The sequence below is a fragment of the Mobula hypostoma genome, chromosome 23 (assembly GCF_963921235.1).
Source record: "Mobula hypostoma chromosome 23, sMobHyp1.1, whole genome shotgun sequence".
Taxonomy (NCBI): domain Eukaryota; kingdom Metazoa; phylum Chordata; class Chondrichthyes; order Myliobatiformes; family Myliobatidae; genus Mobula; species Mobula hypostoma.
Genome location: NC_086119.1, coordinates 50,681,365 through 50,702,782, shown reverse-complemented (window position 1 = coordinate 50,702,782; position 21,418 = coordinate 50,681,365). Strand labels below are relative to the sequence as shown.

At 40.3% G+C, this 21,418-nt stretch overlaps 1 protein-coding gene across 1 annotated transcript in view; it reads left to right on the top strand.

Moving 5' to 3' along the window:
* eif4h (eukaryotic translation initiation factor 4h) overlaps nt 1-18,850 on the top strand; it is a 94,195-nt gene extending 75,345 nt beyond the window's left edge. The window contains exons 6-7 of the mRNA XM_063031496.1: nt 11,486-11,638; nt 18,332-18,850. Of these exons, the coding sequence (XP_062887566.1) occupies nt 11,486-11,638; nt 18,332-18,471 (293 nt within the window). The 3' untranslated portion in view covers nt 18,472-18,850. The remainder of the gene's footprint in view (nt 1-11,485; nt 11,639-18,331) is intronic.
* The last annotated feature ends 2,568 nt before the right edge of the window (nt 18,851-21,418 follow it).

The window sequence follows — 21,418 nt, the reverse complement described above, 5'->3', positions numbered from 1 at the left end:
TCACTCCATCCTCCCGCCATCCTACCAGGGATAGGGTTTCTCTTGTCTGCACCAACCACCCCATCAGCCTCTGCGTCCAACACATTATTCTCTGAAACTTCTGCCATTTTCAATGAGATCCCACCACTAAGCATATCTTTCCCACCCCCCTGCCACTCTCTGCTATCCACAGGGATCTATCCTAGCACTTATCCTTACAAGTGGAACAAGTGCTACACTTGACTCTATACCTCCTCCCTCACTACCATTCAAGGTCCCAAACAATCCTTCCAGATGAGGCAACACATCACCTGTGAGTCTGTTGGGATCATATACTGTGTCTGGTGCTTCCAGCATGGCCTCCTGTTTATAGGTGAGACCTGACGTAGACTGTGATATTGCTTTGCCAAGCACCTACACTCAGTCCACCAAAAGTAAGCGGGATCTCCCAGTGGCCACCCATTTTAATTCCATTTCCCATTCCCATTCTGATATGTCTATCCATGGTCTACTCCACTGTCATAATGAGACCACACTCAGGTTGGAGAAACAACATTTTATATTCTGTCTGGGTAGCCTCGAACCTGATGGCATGAACATCGATTTCTCAAACTTCCGGTAATGCACCCCCCCCCCCCGCCTTCACCATTCCCTCACCTTATCTTCTTGCCTGCCCATCAGCTCCCTCTGGTTCTCCTCCCCCCTTTTCTTTCTTCCATGGCCTTTTGTCCTCTCCTATCAGATTCTCCCTTCTCCAGCCCCGTATCTCTTTCACCAATCAACTTCCCAGCTCTTTACTTCACCCCTCTCACTCTGGGTTTCACCTATCATCTTGTGTTTCTCCATCCTCTCCCCCACCCCCACCATTCTTCATCTTTTTTTCCCCAGTCCTGCTGAAGGGTGTCGGCCCGAAACGTCGACTGTACTCTTCTGCATAGCTGCTGCCTGGCCTGCTGAATTCCTTCAGCATTTTGTGTGTGTTGCTTGGATTTCCAGCATCTGCAGATTTTCCCTTGTCTGTAATGCATCATACACATTTTTATAAAATTCTTCATTTGGGCACGTGGCCATATGGGTAAGGCATTCGACTAGCGAGCTGAAGGTCGTGAGTTCGAGCCCCAGCCGAGGGAACGTGTTGTGTCCTTGAGCAAGGCACTTAATCACACATTGCTCTGCGGCGACACCGGTGTCAAGCTGTATGGTTCCTAATGCCCTTCTCATGGACAATCATCGGTGTCGTGGAGAGGGGAGACTTGCAGCATGGGCAACTGCTGGTCTTCCATACAACCTTGCCCAGGCCTGCGCCCTGGAGAGTGAAGACTTTCCAGGCGCAGATCCATGGTCTCGCAAGACTAACAGATGCCTTTACGTCTTTACTTCATTTGGCATTGTGGCAGGTTCTGTTCTGGCATTGTTATGATGTTAGAAGCATAGAAACATAAAAAACTTACAGCACAATACAGCCCTTTGGCACACAAAGCTGTGCCAAACATGTCCTTACCTTAGAACTGCCTAGGCTTACCCATAGCCCTCTATTTTTCTAAGCTCCATGTATCTAACCAGGAGTCTCTTAGAAGACCCTATTGTTTCCACCTCCACCACCGCCGCCGGCAGCCCATTCCACTCACTCACCACTCTCTGTGTAAAAAACTTATCCCTGCCATCTCCTCTGTACCTACTTCCAAGCACCTTAAGACTATGTCCTCTCGTGCTAGCCATTTCAGCCCTGGAGAAAAACCTCTGACTATCCACACGATCAATGCCTGTCATTATCTCGTACAGCTCTATCAGGTCACCTCTCATCCTCCGTCGTTCCAAGGAGAAAAGGCCAAGTTCACTCAATCTATTCTCATAAGGCATGCTCCCCAATCCAGACAACATTCTTGTAAATTTGCTTTGCACCCTTTCTATGGTTTCCACGTCCTTCCTGTAGTGAGGCGACCAGAATTGAACACAGATACTCCAAGTGTGGCCTGACCAGGGTCCTATATAGCTGCAACATTACCTCTCGGCTCTTAAACTCATTCCCACGATTGATGAAGGCCAATGCACCATATGCCTTCTTAATCACAGAGTCAACCTGCGTAGCAGCTTTGAGTGTCCTACGGACTTGGACCCCAAGATCCCTCTGATCCTCCACACTGCTGAGAGTCTTGTCATTAATGCTATATTCTGCCATCATATTTGACCTACCAAAATGATCCACTTCACACTTATCTGGGTTGAACTCCATCTGTCACTTCTCAGCCCAGTTTTGCATCATGTGGAGGGCTATCAGAGGGCCCGCTGTAACCTCTGACAGCCATCCACACTATCCACAACACCCCCAACCTTTGTGTCATCATCAAATTTACTAACTCATCCCTCCACTTCCTCATCCAGGTCATTTATAAAAATAATGAAGAGTAGGGGTCCCAGAACAGATCCCTAAGGCACACCACTCGTCACCAGCCTCCATGCAGAAAATGACCTATCTACAACCACCCTTTGCCTTCTGGGGGTAAGCCAGTTCTGGATCCACAAAGCAATGTTCCCTTGGATCCCATGCCTCCTTACTTTCTCAATAAGCCTTGCATGGGGTACCTTATCAAATGCCTTGCTGAAATCCATATACACTACATCTACTACTCTTCCTTCATCAATGTGTCTAGTCACATCCTCAAAAAATTCAGTCAGGCTCGTAAGGCATGACCTGCCTTTGACAAAGCCATGCTGACTATTCCTAATCGTATTATACCTCTCGAAATGTTCAAAAATCCTGCCTCTCAGGATCTTCTCCATCAACTTACCATTCACTGAAGTAAGACTCACTGGTCTATAATTTCCTGGGCTATCCCTACTCGCTTTCTTGAATAAGGGAACAACATCCGCAACCCTCCAACCCTTCAGAACCTCTCCCGTCCTCATTGATGATGCAAAGATCATCGCCAAAGGCTCAGCAATCTCCTCTCTCGCTTCCCACAGTAGCCTGGGGTATGTCCCATCTGGTTCCGGTGACTTATCCAACTTGATGTTTTCCAAAAGCTCCAGCACATCCTCTTCGTTAATAGCTACATGCACAAGCTTTTCAGTCCACTGCAAGACATCCCTACAATCGCCAAGATCCTTTTCCGTAGTGAATACTGAAGCAAAGTATTCATTAAGTACCTCTGCCATCTCCTCCGGTTCCATACACACTTTTCCACTGTCACACTTGATTGGTCCTATTCTCTCATGTGTTATCCTCTTGCTCTTCACAAATGTCTTGGGGTTTTCGTTAATCCTGTCTGCCAAGGCCTTCTCATGGCCCCTTCTGGCTCTCCTAATTTCATTCTTAAGCTCCTTCCTGCTAGCCTTATAATCTTCTAGATCTCTATCATTACCTGGTTTTTTGAACCTTTCGTAAGCTCTTCTTTTCTTGAAAGCCTTGAAATTAAGCCTCATAAGATTCAATTTTGGGGCCTCACTACGTTCTCATTAAAGATTCCAAATCCATAATACTAGATTCATGACACAAAACAATAGTTTTAAGTTTCTGACTAGCTTTTTCCAAACTTGCCTCCAGGTCAGGGAGTTCTTCCATGGCCCGTAATTCTGCCTTTCAAGGTCAATATACACCCCTTGGTTTCCCATCTGTAATTCTTCTACCGATCCCTTCCCATAATTATTAACCATATACCATGCTGGTGTCCTCTTATTTGGGACAGGAAGGACTCCCCTTGTCCCCGTATTATGAATTTCTAGTTTCACTTCCTCACCCTACTTACTGTGTTGTCTCTTTCTTTTGTTCACTACAGCATCCTGTAGGGATTAAATTTATGAGCTCAGTTTCCACAGATATGTTCCTGGTTGGCATGCCAAAAGCATCAGAATTATGGAGAGAAAAACTGATCCACTTAAGAAATAGAAGCCCAGATCGCAGAGTATAGAATCGGAATGAGACAGAACCAGGTATTTGCTACTCACCTGGAAAGGCCACACAGAGCAAAAAATAAATTTACTTTTTGGTGATCACTCCTCCACTGGAGTTTCCCTAGGAGCAGGCAGTCACCAGAATTCCCCTTGTTCTGCTCCCACACCTAAACATGGAACCTCAGTGGGGCCTCCAAATTCAGTTGAGCACCTTTTTGCTACACCTTATAGCAGAGAGTAATTAACTCAGAGTGGATCAATCATAAACACATTTATTTTACTTGCAGCAAGGGAAAACTAGCACTGCACAAGAGCCAGTGATAGCTTCAATAAAACAGACAGCACAGTCACTCCTTTATATACAAGTTCAAAGACAGGGTGCATTCTCTTCATCTGCTTAATCAGCGTATTTGGCATTCTTTCAGTAACACAGATGCTGGCCTGCAGTTTGTCAAGGGCTTTGGTTCCATCAGCATAATATTGCATGAACATTATTAGCAAAGAACTCTGGTACAATACAGGTTCCATTTTGTTACAGAAAAAAAATTCCTTTTCGTTACTACAAGTAAAGTACATTTCCACAAGTCCTTAATTGTTACTGGGTCTATATCATGGAACTCTATCACAGTGGTATTACCTTCACCAGAAAGACTACAATTCACCACCTCTCAGGCAATTAAGGATGGACAATTATTGGTCTTGTCAGTGAAATCTCCAATTAATGAAAACAAAATTACCTTCATCTTGAGCATTGAATACAGTATACTAAATTGAAGGAAATTAAGTTATAGTTTCATCAGAAATGATTATTAGTGACATTGCCTATTGGAAGGAATGAGAAAAAAAACCCACATATGTCACACCTCCTGCAGTACAGGGAATTGACATGGAAGAAAAATAGGTTTCAGTGAAGATCTGAATCAGACTGTCCAGCAGAGAACTGTTTATTTAGAATCTTGAATGGAGCGTGGAGGTAAAATATTTTTGAGATGGCAGTCTCATGCTGACATTGTTGGAAACTATGGAGTGTGATTTGTTTAAAGATTAGGACAAGAGAGCACTATACTGGTTTTGAGAAGGAGGAGTAAGGTTAAAGCAGAACTGTGCCTCCTACTGTCCTTATACCTAAAAGAATCAGGTTAACATTAAGAACCTCTTTGAAAAATTGCAAAAGAATGCAATTAGTAAAAACTTGCAATGGGTGCTTACTTGCATCAGTTTTGTGGACAGAGTTAAATTCTAGGATATGTTTTAAAAACTAACACAACAATCATGGGAAGGATGTACATATTTTGCCTTTCGAATGTGTTTGACTGAAAGTTAAACAATATATTTAGCAGAACCTTCAAGACATTGCATTCCTCTGTCCCACAGCAAAGATAATAGTAATAGATTTTATTAACATATTAAGAAAATAACTGTTAATAAAAATCCCTTTCTGCTAGAGACTGGTTACATTTGAAATTAGGAAATGACAGTGCTATCAATCTTGACAGTGGAGGATGCAGTGAAAGTGCCAGAGATAACAAAAAGAACTGAAAAAAGATTAAGGCTAGGGGATAGTAGAATCGGGAGGAGTTAAAACAAAAGTGGTGCATTAATTAATGAGATTAAACACAGGCTTAAAAATACTGTCTGGATTCAAGGTATTTGACACATTCCCCTGTGTATTTAATATTTAGGTAATATTTCAGTAATATTGTATATATGCTGTTTGATTAAGCATTCCTGGTCATTTACATAATGCATTGCAGGTTATATGTAAAAGCATGTGAATGGTATAAATCATCGTGCCACCTCGTCATATGTACGCACTACACTAAAGGTTAAAATGAAACCAAGTGCACACATTCCGGACTCTCCATGTTTTTTCTTTTAAATTAGTTTTATGTTTGGGAGTTACAAAACATATCGTTGGTGGCAAGTAAGTTTTAAATTAACCCAAGATGATTACTTATTTGTTGAAGCGCAGCAAGATGTCCAAGTTAAAAAAAAATCATAGCACGTTTTCTTCCTTTGCAAGCGGAGAAAGATGGTTGAGTGAAAAAAATCAGCAGAAAACAGACAAAATCATGGGTTCATAAATAGTGAGTACCAGGTGATAATAATATTTTTTTAAAAAAAGCAGAAATGGCCAGCTGCATTGGAAAGATAAGCGTGTTCGACTGTACAAGAGATGTCTGGCTGCTGTATACAGAACACATTGTACATTATTTAGATGCAAATGAAGTAGCCAATGAAAAGTGAGTGGCAATTTTGCTGAGTACGTTGGATTTAAAGGCATACTGGTTACTTATAACTTTAACTGCTCCAACCAAACCAGCTAAAATGAGTTTTGTTGATATTGTGAAAATAATGCAGGAACATTAAGAACCAAAGCCATTGTTGACTGCAGAATGCTTTAAGTTTCTTAAACAAAATCAAAAGGAAGGGGAGTCCATTTCAGCATCATCATCATCAGGTGCCATGCCCAGTTTGAGCTTTGACTGCCATGGCCCACACACTCCTGTTTCGGGTCAAGTGGATCAATTCATTGGTTTTCATTTCCAGTTCTCTGGCTACTGTCTCCATCATCATTTGTCTTTGCCTTCCTAGTGCTTTCTTCCATTCAATCTTTCCTATAATTGCCGTGCATTCCAACTCCTCTTTCCTAATCACATGTCCAATGAAGTTACGTTGCCTTTTCATGATCTCATACATTATTTCTCTTTTTGTGCTTGCTCTGTTCATGACATCCTCGTTAGATATTCGTTTCGTCCATGATATTCTTTACATCCTCCTCAAAAACCACATCTCTGCTGCTTCCATTCGTTTCCTCATGTTACTAGATATTGTCCAACGTTCTGAGCCGTGTAGCATAACTGGATAAACGTAACATTTCAGTACTCTGAGGCGGGTTGTCATGTCTAGTTTAGTATTGGTCAGTATACTTATCTGTCTCGTAAAGATGTCTTTTGCCATCCCTATTCTTCTTTTGATGTCCATGTCGCACCTGCCATCTGATGTCACCCAGCTTCCTAAGTAGCAAAAGTTCTGTACTTGTTTTATGTCTTCCCCGTTTATTCTCAGCCTGCAGATAGGACTCTTCTTTTTGGATATCACCATACATTCTGTCTTTTTGCAATTGATAGATAGACCCATTTTTGTACTTTCTTCTGCAAATATATGAATTGAGTTTTGTAGTTCTTCCTCTGTACTTGCAATTAACACAATGTCATCTGCATATCTGAAATTATTTATGTTTTCACAGCAACTTTGATTATGAAGATGTCTCTTTTTTTTGTAATATTGTTTCACTGTACACATTAAACAAATCAGGGGAGAAAACACACCCTTGTCTAATGCCTCTCTTGATTTTCGTAAACTGACTCACTTCTCCATCTATTCTTACAGCAGCAGTTTGTTCCCAGTACGGATTTCTGATTAGGCGGAGGTCTTTCGAATCTAGATCTAGAGTTTCCTGTAAGATTTCAAATAACTTATTGTGCTTCACTTTATCAAATGCTTTTGTGTAGTCAATAAAACATACAAATCTTTTTCCACTTGACTAGCTCGTTCTGCTAGTACCCTTAAGATCAATATCGCATTTCTTGTACCTTTGTCTTTCACAAAACCACATTGTTCTTTACCTATTTCAGCTTGTATCTTACTTCTAGCGCTTGTCATTAAAATTCTTAGAAGTATCTTGGTAATATGACTCATTAAACTTATGGCCCTATGTAATTCACATTCTATTGCTCCAGGTTTCTAGGAGAGTGATAAATACTGATTTTTTCATCTCTTCTGGTATTATTTCAGTCTCGTAAATGTCATTGATTATATCAGTACGTTTTTCAATTCCATAATCTTCAAGGGTGATAATTTGTTCTATTACTAATTCATCAGGACCTGCTGCCTTTCCTTTCATCATCTTATTTATTACATTACGAACTTTAAATTTTAAAATACTTGGACCTTCAATGTTCTTCTTAATTTCTGGTTTTTCACCTCGATCGTCTTCAAACAATTCCTGACTATACTCAGTCAATTTCAGCATACATGGCTGAATTGAAGAAGTTGTATGAGCATTGTCAGTTCAATGAAGGGCTTACTGATGCACTGAGAGATTGGTTAGTTTGTAGAATCTTAGAAAATTGTTATAGCCGAGGACGTAATATAGACAAGCTCCCACTACCTAATAAATGCTCTTAATGGTGTGCGCCTCAAATAGCCTCTGACAACCAAGTCCAGCTCTTAGCCTTCACGTGTGGCTTAGCTACTAAGCCCGGCGGAACCATTTCTACTGACAGGAGAAGGGGCAAAGGTGGGTTATTGGCACCACAAAACCAGTCACTTCAGGCAGATGGGGCTTGTCAGCTGTAGTTGGTAGGAGAAGGAAAGCTCTGATTTCAAAACCCCGCTGCCTTGCAGCTATACCCACTCTTGGGGAAGGCATTGGGAGTAAACTCCAAGGGCAAGATCCAGAACTGGAGTCTCTAAGCCACTCCTACATTGAGTTCAATGCTGACTGGCCATTCCTGCGGTGCTGCTGGTGCTAAACTGCATCAGTCTCCTCCGTTCTTTTGGGTTCATCAGATGTGTGGAGAGGGGCAACTTGCTACATGGGTAACAGCTTGCTCTCCATATCGTACTGCCCAGGCTTGCATATCTAGACAGCTAGGATGCAATATCCATGGTCAACTCTGACTTTTGGAGGCCCTCAACTCACCTCACCTAGAGATGGGGTCAGAAGAAGGAACCAAAGTGGTTATCACCATAAGCACTCATAAAGGACTTTATCACTATAATAGGCTTACTTTGGAGTAGCTTCTGAACCTGCACTTTGGCAGAAAGCTATGGACCAGATGGTGCAATGCTGTCCAGGCACTCAGTGTTACCTGGAATCATCATTGTTACCAGTGAGGGTGACCAACATCTTCAAAATCTCAAGACAGTGTTAAAATGATTAGAAGATTATGGGCTCAAAACACAATGGAACAAGAGTAAATTCTTTAAACCACACATAACTTACTGTGGTCACAAGTGTACTGAGAAAATTCAAGCATTGGTGGATATCCCAAGGCTAAATGACATGTCACAGTTGTGGTTCTTTTTTAGAATTTGTCAATTACTGCAACAGGCTCTGCCAACTGTGCTCCACCCTTGAACTCAATACAGAAAGAAATGGCAATGGACAAAGAAGTGTGAGGTGACTTTGCAAAAGGTAGAGGATGTGGTGACATCAGACACTGTACTCGCACATTGTGACCCACAGGGTCCAGTGAAGCTGTACTGCTTACAGGCTGTGAAATTAGACTCTTGGAATAAGAAAAGTCAGTGGCAGCATGGATCACAAAAAGAAGAAAGAATTCTAGTGGCCAGCAGTTATTCAGATTGGATTTCAGATTTCAGATTTCAGATTTTATTAATTTGTTTTAATGACTTGAATATAGTTTTGGGGGATCAAATTTAAAATTTGCAATTGACTTCTCCAAGCTTGAAGATAAAGTAAGTATTAAGTAGAATAGTAATGGACTGCAAGAGGACATAAATGCAGTATATTGTCAGAATGAGATGGTAAGTGGTAGATGAAATTTAATACAGAGAAATATGACATGATTCATTTTGGCAAAAGGAAAAATAGGCTTAATGTCATAATTGTAAAGGGTGAGGGAATATGGGGAGAATAAAACCTTCCAGTTTCAATATTTATGAATAAGTAAATTGGTATTTTTGGTTTCTTGCTCTTGAATTGCTGATCAGTGCAGATTTAGAGTGTAAAGTGTACGAACTTGGAAAGATTAACCAGCACTTTTGCAGATATTGGAACTCTGCTTGATTCAAGATTTGCATGTGGGTTTATCTACACTATTGACACTATTAAAGAGATTTAAGTAGAGATACAAAGACATGGTTACCGAGCTTTCTGGGGCATGGAAAGTCGATTTGTAAACTATAAATGATCAACTTAGAACAGCAAAAATGCTGAAAATATTGTGCAGATCAGCTAAATGTCTATAGAGAGATAAATGGTTTCAGTTTAATATGCTTTTGGGCAAATGGAATGTTGGCCTTTATTTCAAAGAATATAGAGAATAAAAGTAGAGGCATTATGTGCAGTGCACAGATGAGACCTCACCAAGATTGTTGTGAACTGTTTTATTCTTCATTTTTAAGGGAAGATATACTTAAAATTGGAGAAAGTGCAGAAAAGGTTTACCAGGTTAATTCCTTGAATGAGAGATGGATAGAATAAGGATAAGCAAGCTGGGCCTGTACACAGTGGAATTTAGAAGAATGACTCAACTCTATTGAAACATAAAAGATTCTGAGGGAGATTGACCTGATGGATGCTGAGCTGATGTATACCCTGTTGGGGTTATCTAGAACCATGGAACATAGTTTCAGAATAAAGGGTCTGTTATTTCAATTGATAAATTGATTTATTATTCATATATGCCAAGGTACAGTGAGACATTTCTCTTGTATACCACTCAATCATATCAATTCATTATAACAGTCTATTGGGATAGTACAACAGAGTGCAGAATGAAGTGTTGCAGTTACGAAGAAAGTATACTGCATGTAGACAATAAGGTGCAATGCTATAATGAGGTAGATTGTGAGGCCAGAAGTCCATCTTCTCCATTTAAGACAGAGGTGATGAGGAATTTCTTCTCTTAGGATTCAGCCTTATTAGACTTCTTCATCTCAGAGAGCTGTGGAGGCAGAGTCTGAGTATATTGAAGGAAGATATTGGCAGACATTCGAGGAAGAAAGGAGTCAGAGTAAAGAGTAAGAATGGGAAAGTGGTGCTGAAGTAAAAATTGGAATGGCCGTCATCTTACTGAATGATAGCTGGTCTCAATGGACCCACTAGCCCACACCTGCTTAGGTATCAGAGGTGGGAAAATTTGAAAGTAAACCAATTTTATGGTGCAAAGGCAGGAAGAAAGGGAGGGAGATTGCAAAAGATGTAAAGTGGGTAAGAATGACAGAGAGCTGGATGAAAGTGGGTGGTAAAGGTACTGGTAAATATTAATATCAGTGAAGTGTAAATACAAGATGAAATAACATGTAAAAATACCTGAAGACTGGAATATGGGAAATATATGATGAAAGATTGGGAATTGTGAACTGCGTGGAATTGTTTAAGTCATTGTTGAGGTCACAATGCTGAACTGTGCCAAATCAGAAGGCAAGGTGCTGCTCCACACACAATTTGATGTTTTGTTTAATTGAAACAGGTGTAAAAGGTCAAAAAATAGAGAGGTCAGAAGGAAAAGGAACAGAATTAAATTGCAAGTCTAGTGTGACAGTTGTGGACTGAACAGAATTGGTCAGCAAAGCAATTATCAAGCATCAGGAATATTTTGCTCTGGAATAGAATGATTTCTGTATTTGAGAAAGTTGTCACAGTGACATGCCATTGTAATAATTGGATTTATCGTTAATATGTTTATGTATTATTACCTCCAACTGAGCATAAGCACTGTCTCAGTGTTTTGTATTAAAGGTTCATGGGCAGTAATGACAGTTCTGCACCTCAGGATAAGATGTTACTGTTAAGGTTTTATCCGAAAACCATTGATTGATTTGAGTGGGTTAATTCTTCTTGGTATTGATTCCTTAATAGGTTTCAGAGATGAAGACTGCAGTGAACATTCAATGGGTGGATTTGGAGGATCCAGAGTCAGGGGTGGCCGTCCTGGGGACAGACAAGGAGGAGGTGGTCGCTTTAGAGATGGACTTCCTCGTTCTGCTATGGAGTTCAAAGAGGCCACAGAAGGTATCAAATTATTATTTGTGTTTTCTTAAATTTGCTGTATTATTTACATTTAGAATTTGTTTCCTATTCAGTCAATATTCTGAATCTACTCATTACGTTTGATTTTCAACCAACTTGATTAAGTAAATATTTTAGTTCCTATTTTGCCATCTGATCTCCTTCCCCAAAGCTACCATCTCCCATTCATGGCCAATATATCCTTCTCCTCACTCGTTTTACAAACGTGTAGTTTTGCCACTGACTGCCCCTTCTCTACCAGTGTGGAGAAATTATTATTGTTACATGCACTGAGACTCAATGGGCTGAATGGCCTAATTCTGTCTTATGGTCTGGTGCACTGAGAAGTTTTATTTGTATTCCATCCAGACAGATCATTTCCAAGCATAGGTACAAAAGGGAACACAATTACAGAATGCAAAATATAGTGCATTGCAGGGAGACAAATGAGGTGCAAGGTCTATAACAAGATAGATTGAGAGGTAAAGAGTTAAAACCTTGTGAACATCCTCAGAAGCCTATATCACAGTCCCTCACCTATTTTAATGTCTTATTTCACCCTTTTTTCAATTTCTCTGTTGTGAAAGTATCTCCAGTTTCTTTAGCATATAATAGTTAACAGATCAGAACTAAGAAGAAGAATCAACTCAGAGGTGTATACTGCATACATACAATACTCACAAAATGCCGGAGAAACTCAGCAAGACAGTCAGCATGTATGGACAGGAATACACAAACGATCTTTTGGGCCAAGACCTGATAAAGTGTCTCAGCCAGAAATAGTGGCTGTTTTAGCTGCTGCCTGACTTGCTGAGTTCCTCCAGCATTTTGTATGTGTTGCTCAACGTTTCCAGCATCTGCAGAATCTCTTCTGTTTATTCAGGAATTGTGGTGGACATTTAAGCAGCTGTCTGGAGGCAGGGGCTCCAAGACTGCTGCCTGCTGACAGGACCTGGCATGTGAGTGCTAAAGACAAGACTGAAGAATTGGCTGTCATGTCGAGCCACCTTGGCTTCCCCCTAAGATCACGGAAGCCATATTTAACGGAGTTCAATTCACTCCACATGATTTTAAGATTTTAAGGATTAGTTGTGACCACTGGAAAGAGCAAAATCTATGTGTCCTGACAGCATCTGGAATGTAGTACTGATATCCTCCATTCAGAGTTAGCTGCACCTCAAACTATACCATTACAACAGCACCTGCTCGGCATTCTGTAACGTTGCCTGATATATGCTGCTCACAAACATTAGGCCAAATCTAGTCCTGTGAGTTGCTGTTCAACCAGTCCTAAACGTCAAAGAAGTTTGGAAGGTGTTGCAGACTGTATTATTGGTTCCACTTACCCATTTGCCAATACCCATTTGTGTCTCAGATCCAAGCCTTATCACAACCAGCTTGAATTCAGAGGTGAGTTGAAAAGATAGCATTTGGTGGTGTGTGGCATCAAGGAGCTCTGGTGAAAATGAAGTCAGTGGGAATCTAAAGGGGAGCATACCAATGATTAAAGTCATAGCTCGCAGGAAAGAAGATAGTGAAGGTGGTTGGAGATTAATCATCTGACACGGGAGGTATTACCATGCGAGTTTCTTTAGGCAATGTCTTCTACGTAACCATCTTCAGCTATTTCCTCAAAGATCCTCTCATCTTCTGATCTAAGTTAAGAAATAGGGATGTTCCTGATGATTGCACAATGTGTATTTCCATTCACAGCTCCTCTGTGAATGGAATGGGTCAATAACTGGCAAAGTTTAAAGTTCAAAGTTATGCCACCATATAGTATATTAAGATTCATTTTTTGCATTTATTTACAGGAAAATAAAGAAATACAACAGAATTTATATGTAAACAAAGACTGACAAACAACTAGTGTGCAAAAGACAAATTGTGCAAATAGTAAAATATTTAGATTACAGAAGTGCCAGACAATGACCAATTTCACCTGGAGAGGAGGTTCCAGTTCCCCATGAAACTCAATACCTTTGCTGAAGTCTCCACCACCAACATTCTGTGGATTACCAGTGATTAGAAACTCAACTGAACTACCTATGTAATTATCTTGGCTACAACAGAAAGTCAGAAGCTTGGTGAATAACTCACTTCCTCATACTTCAAGGTTTTCTACCAACTACAAAGTAGAAGTCAAAAAAATAATAGCATATTCTTTATTTATTTCACTGAGTGCAATTACAAAATATCCAAGCAACTTGACAACATCCAGGACAACAGAGTCTACTTGACAGGTGCACCATTCATTTCCTGCTCTATTGATGCACTGTACAATGACTGTAGTGTCTACTGTCTACAAAAAACACTGCACTTACTCCCCTTAACTGTTATGACAGCATATCCCGTGGCCTGTTTCACCAAGAGGGTCAATGGTTTAAGCTGCCATCTATATGTACCTTTTCAAGTCGCATATCTCCCTGACTTGGAAATACATTGTCATTCTTTCGTCTTTGGTCATTTTAAATCCTGGAACTCTCAACCCAATAGCAGTGTGGGAGATGGGAAAAGATAGGAATGGATCAAGAAGGAAGATCATGATCTTCGGAGTGGGTATAAATCCTGGGCTTGCCACTAAAACTCAGATTCTGCCAGATCAATATGTGAGACAATGAAGCACCCCACTCTATGTCAAATTTGCCAGTGTAATCTCTGGTGTATTCTGTTATGGAAGTTTCAAGCTGAAGACTCCATTCACAGCAGCCTTCTCCTTCCATCACCTATTTCGCACACACAGATACTCCTCCTCTGAAAGCATCACCTTCTGTTATTATCATTTTTGATGTGGATCAAATAGTACAATAATTTGGTCTGATCCATCAGCATCTCCTTGTTGAATACTTCTTATTGACAGCATTTTAACTTTAAGCAGCTGTTTCTGTTAAATTCTTGATAAATCATATTTCATCCTGTACCAGCAACATACATCAAAGTTGCTGGTGAACGCAGCAGGCCAAGCAACATCTATAGGAAGAGGCGCAGTCGACGTTTCAGGCCAAAACCCTTCATCAGTACACTGGTTTCACACCAATGGACTAATTTTACCTGTGTTTTCCTTGTTATGTTGTAAAACAGTGCTAAATCTGACTGAATTATGTTGCTTGTAAATGTTGCCTCGATGTCAATTTTTCACCTGGTCCAGATTCATTAGCTAAAACTAAATCCAATAACAGCCTCTCTCTTGTTAAACTTGCTATATATACGTCTTCCTAAGTAACCAATGACTGATTTATGAACAGTCTTGACATATGAGAGAACCTCTGGGAGAGTGGCAGGGTGAATTTGCTTCAGCTGATTAAGGAAAAGAGTAATTAAAGACACATGGTCTATAATGCAGCAGTGATTCCTTTCCTGTATTCCTCTGAGACCCAGACTACCTACAGCAGGTACTTCTCTTGAAATACACCTAATGCCATCACCTTATGCAGCACCCTCATAGTTCATTAGAAGGATAAGTAAACGTATGTCAGCAACCTTTTCCAGGGCAGTATCCCCAGTAGAGGCCCCAGCTACAATCCATTATCTCTGTTGTCTATATGGATTTCATAAGACTCCTGAAACAGACACCCTATTCCAAGCTTTGTCTTGGGATGAAATTACCAGACAGACAGAGGGAAAAGTCAAAGGATGTACTCAAAGCCTCCTTGGAAAAAAAACACATCCCTCTCTGACTCCTGATCCACAACCTCACAAAGCAGAGAGGTACCATTTGGGATGGTATTAAGAACCTCTATCTCATGCATCAGAAGCCTTACGTAAACTGTGGAAGGAATGTATCACCTCACAAATAACCTCCCTGCCTGCCCCATTAGGCACCTCCTCCTACTGTGAAAGACTGTGGGTCCCATATTAGTTTCATAGTTACCACAAAATGGGAGTGGAAGCAAGTCATTCTTCATCCCAAGCAACTGCTTGAAATAAAGGATTTGCCACACACCATACTTTTCCATATCTCTCTTACTTCTAAAGTTAAATATGCTTCAGAGGACTACTTACCCATAGAGAATGCACACTTGCTCTGCTGAATGTGGGACATATCCAATCCATAATGGAGGAAATTGCTGTTAAGTTGCTGTTACAACACAGAAACAGGCCCTTCATTCCAACTCATCCATGCCACCTAAGCTAGTCCCATCTGCCCACATTTGTTCCACATCCCTCTAAATCTTCCCTATCCACGTACTTGTCAAACAGTAGTTTAAATGTTGTTATTGTGCTGTATCTGCCTCAACTATTTTCTCTGGCTGTTCATTCCATATGTGCGCTATCCTCTGCGCGATGAACACTCTTCTCCAGGTTAGTCAATCTAGAGCCCCGTAGCCCACCCTCACCTCCTTGTTCCTTCTTATCTCCTGTGGCTGCCAGCAATGTACTGTATGCCGCAGTGCCCTGTGAAACAAAGAGATTAGTCTGGCTGACCCAACGCATGGTAGCCTTGTTCAGCTCTCAGTGAGTGTGGAAAGGAAGTGAGGGGAGGGAGGAAGAAGGTGAATATCATTATGTAGCTTTTAGTGAGGATGGATGAGGCTGAGGAGACGATAGCAAGTGTTCAGTGTTCAGAGTCTGATGCTTGCATGCCTATCCCTGCACTGTTTCACAGTCTTGGTTGCCACTATCCTGGTGGTAATTCCCCACAAGGTGAATCTGCCTGTTGCTCTACCCAGCCGCCCTGTGCCCTGAGCACAAAGGAACTTACTCCAGGACTGCATCCCTTCCATTAAAATCTCTAGATCCTAGTGCGATATTCTAACTCTCAGCCTTCCTTTTTGCAAAACAGCAGCTGTTCTAATAGTTGTTCCAAGCTACATCGTTTGCAATTGCATATCTTGCACACATCCTTTGAAGTGCTTGCAGTATTTGCATTTTTGCAGCACTCTGCCAGCACTGCATAAGGCAAAGATTAAAAATCAGATATCTGTGCTACAGCATGAGGATTGTCAATATAACACCAGCACTAGACACTACACAGTCCAACAGTCCAAGCTCAGAATTCATAAATTGCGAGATCACTCCCTTAACATGAGAACCAAGGAAATAGCCCCTCATGCCCACTCCACCATCCAATTAATTTATGACTGATCTTCCAGTGCTATTTTCCTGCACTAGCCCCATTTCCCTCAATTCTCTTAATATCTAAGAACTGTACTTAGCACCTGAGCCTCCACAGTACTGTCGGGTGGAGATTTCCAAAGGTAAGTCATTTGACTGGGCATCTGTGCAGTCAATGCTAGGCTGTCCAGGTCAGGACCCACAGTCTCAAGTTAAGGAGTCAACCATTCTAGTCAGAGGTGTGAGGAAACTTCTTCACCCAGAGGGTGGAAAATCTTTGGAAATCACCACCCAGGAGGGCTGTGAAGGCTCAGATGCTGAATGTATTCAAGGCAAAGACTGAAAGAGTTTGAAGTATTTAGAATCAAGAGAAATGCACAGTGCAGGAAGGTGGCGCTGGAAGATCAGTTATGATCTAATCAACCGATAAAGCAGGCAAACGCGACTGAATGTCCTTCCACCTCCTCCCTACAGACTCATTTCTATTTCTTCTGTGTTCATGCTAAAGCGATAATCTTGAAATTCATGAATTCCAGTCTTGGAGAGCTCGACTGTAGTGTCAGTGGTACATTTACAATACTCATGCTTGTGTCTCCACCTTACTCTTGTACTCACATCTACTTGCAAAATCAGACAAAACAAAAACATTTCCCTTCTTAACAGTCTGCTGAATCTGCATACTAACATTTAATGTTCTATTATTCTTTGTGTATCTTCCTTTAAAAAAGTCTATTGTTGTGTTACAAATCTACTGTTGAGTCATAAAGCACATATAGGCCTCTGTCCCACCAAGTCCATGGCAGCTATCTGCACTAATTTCCTTTGCCAGCACGTGGTCCAGGCCTTTTACATCATGGCAATTAAGTACTCATTTTGATACTTAAATATTGAAAAAGTACCTGCCTCTACCACCCACTCAAACAGTGCAGTCCAAATTTCAATCACCCTATAGGTGAAAAATGCTCTTGCTCAGTTCCCCTCAAAATTTATCAGAATCGAGTTTATTATCACTGACGTATAATGTGAAATTAATTGTTTTGCAGCAGCAATATAGTGCAAAAGACATAAAATCTATAAAATTAAAAAATAAATTGTGCGGAAGAGAAGGAATAACAAGTCAGAGTTCATGAACTGCTCAGAGATCAAGTGACAGAGAGAAAGAAGTTATTTCTGAATTGTAAGTGTGGGTCTTCAAGCTCCTGTATCTCCTCCCTGATGGTAGTAACGAGAAGAGGGCCCTCCCTTCTTTGCCTGCTACCAACCTACTAATTTGGTATTCATGTCTAATGTCATTTACAATCTGTTTCATAAATGAAGTTTAATTTTCCAGGTAAGGCGTTTTACTCAACGGTGCTCACAGATTTCTTAAAGCAAATGGCAGATTTATCCATCCCTATTGGCTACTTATTTCTCGCTATGTGCTAAATACGAAAATGAGAACAATATCGATGCTAGCTGCAGTTAATTGTGTTGTTTCCATTGACAGTAACACTCTTCTAATGTGGGTAATATGCTGACATTCATTTTCCAAATACAGCAGAATAATTTCTTGCTGCTAGGTTTCTTAGAAAACCCATTATACCCATATTTTGTGGTCTGTATTAAATAATACTAGTATTCTTCTCATCTTATCTTTTACAGAAGAGAGGGCACAAAGACCCAGACTGCAACTTAAACCTCGCACGGTAGCTGCTCCCCTTAACCAGGTGGCCAATCCAAATTCAGCCATATTTGGTGGAGCCAAACCGCGAGAGGAAAAATGTAGACAGGAGGAGCTCTAACCAGGAAAGTAGGAACAGCACTTTCCACTTCTATATTCAGTGGGTTTCCTTTAGTCTTCTCTTCCATTTATCCACTCGCCTCTGAATGCATCTTGGCTTCTTTACGTGGTGATTTTTTAAAGACTCCCCAGCTTTTCTATATTTCGTCACCTGCCTAGTACCAACTTTCCACCTTGAACAATTAGCTTTCTGTTAACCGCAGTTACTCCATGTGAAAAAAGGAGCCTGAAATAGAATTTCTGACACTACTTGAAAATATTGCTGTTCTGAGTTACTGAAGAGCAGAAACCCGACTGGTTCATCAGAACATTGTTGTATCAAGAGCTCACACCAAATAACATTGTCCTATCTGCTTGTAATGGTCTCAGATAAATGTGCATCCACACATTTGTTTCATTTATATGTTATTTATATAAATATTTAGCATATATTATAAATAGACATCTTATTAGGATTTTGGATATTATGGAGAGATTCTCTCCGAATGGAACTCAGGACTCTGCAGCCATGGTCAGGGAGTTAAACATTCAGTAGGATATGTCACATTTTGTATGTTAAAACAATGCAATACATTTTCCTCCCTGCAGGGACAAGTTTCCTTTGAAGAGATCCACCAGCTTTGAAACATGCTGCACTGTGCTCGTGTCCTATAGGCATTTCAAGCAAATGACAATCCAAAAAGTGTCCTTTTTAGCACACTCTGTGATTTGGTCCAGGAGAACATGCACCCAACATCTTTCCTTATGAACAGGATCTGTGGCATGCTGGTTTCTTAAAGTGTCACTGAACAGAAAGTTTGGTCTTTTTGCACCACCCTAAATTACTGATATCTCACATGTACCCTGACTTTTAATATAAAGATTCCCAACATTTTACAAATTACTTCATAATATATATAAAATAATTGTTAATTTGTTAATGCTCTTTTAAATAAAGTAAAATCTTCGACAACCCTGCCAATGGGGGTCCCTGTTTACCACTAAATACAATCTAATTGTCAAGTAAAATGCCTCGAGGGGAAGTTTCCTGGCCTTGGGTCTTTGATCAATTGAAAGAAACAGAGAGACCGCGCATTGACCAAAAATAAAGAAAAAATCCAGACAAGGAAATCATGGAAGTGAGTAATGAAATCCAACTATAATTGGTAAATGGTACTGTATGTTATTATCACATGCAGCAAGGTGCAGTGAAAAGCTTTGTTTTGCAATCCACCCATTAAACCATCCCTGCAAGCCAGTGCATTGAGATAGGAAAAGGGAAAACAATAAAAGACACAGTTAAAGAGAAAGTGCTGCGCAGGCTGTCGATTAGATGCACTCTCATAGCAATATAGATTGTAAGGCCAAGTGTCCATTTTATTGTATATGAGAACTGTTCAATACTCTTATAGCAGCGGGATCAAAACTGTCCCTGAGTTTGGTTATACAGGTTAAGTAGCCCTTACCTGAAATTCGAAAATCTGAAAACCTCTAAAATCTGAACTTTTTGAGCAGTGACTCAATGTCACAAATGAAAAATTTCACAAGACACTGGGAGGTTTTCCAAGTGATATGGAGGTCTCTGCACACCACAGACAGTTCTGAGAAGTGACCTCACATATTTAATGAACAGAAGTTAATGAAAAATATAAAATCACCGTATAAAGCGAAAAATGAAGATCTCGAATGTGTGTTGTCACCAGCGGAGTGAACATATGCTGCTTAACAGTATGCGGATCTTGAAGCAAGCAAAGATCTATCACAGCAAACTGAAAATTGAAGGTAATTGTCAATATTCAGCAGGCTGGTTGCAGAAGCTTAAGAAACTTAATTTTTAAATTTTTTAATCGTCTGCTGATCATGAAAATCCAGAACAATTTTACGATGCTGATTGTTTTTATGTCTTACATAATGGTATTGAATTTTTAAAGCATCGCTGATGAAAATCTAACACCAAAATAAGTCTACAATACTGATTGTTTTTATATCTTACATAAAACCTAAAAAAAAATAAAGTACAAATACAGTGTACTGTAACCCTTTAATCAAATCACGGCATTGTAGTTGGAAACTGAAAGCTTGCTGTTGTTTGTTGTTGTTCAACAGCCGATTCAGGTAATCTCTTGATGCCATGGTGCTGCTTTTGTTACCCTGCACACATTATACTCTCATTATATTAATGGTATGTAATAATTTTTACTGTTAAGTACATTTCTGTGATAAACAAGTGTAAGGCACATAAATTCAGAGTCGGAAATGATGGTGATCCCAAGTTATATCATATATTCCAAAATCTGAAAAGTTTGAAATCTGAAACACTTCCAGTTCCAAGCATTTCAGATAATGGGTACACATCTGGTTCCTGTTATTTCTTATGCCAAAAGGGAGGTAAAAGAGAGAATGGCAGGGGTGAGAGGGGACTTTGATTATGCTGGCTGCTTTACTGAGGCAGCGAGAAGTATGTACAGAGATGAGGAAAGGAGGCTGGTTTCCATGACATCCTCAGGTGTGTCCACAGCTCTCTGCAGTTTTTTTGTGGAACCATGACAAAGAAGAAAACTTTTCATTCGCAATATTCCAAAGAGCTAAATGGAATGATTACACCTCTGTATTATCACTAAGGGAAAAGATCTAGGAAACTGAAAACATGCTCATACACAAAAGGTCAAATAGCGTCTGTGATGAGGGAACTGGCAAGCATTGCTAACTTGCTCATAAAGATTGCACCTGCTTGTTTTGCATCTCCTGTTGGATGGTCCAAAAACAAGTCCATGCCAGGCTGCAAGCAAAATTTTTAACAGCTGGGTAATTTTGCTGGTTAATCTCTGGTTAATCCAAGAACAGCCTCTCTCAAATGCTTACAACATTCAGGAACGTTCAAAAAAATTGTAAGTGATTAAAAATGAGTTAGGCTACACACAAATTTGAGATAATATTTATAATAAAAAGTAAAGTACAAAACCTATTAA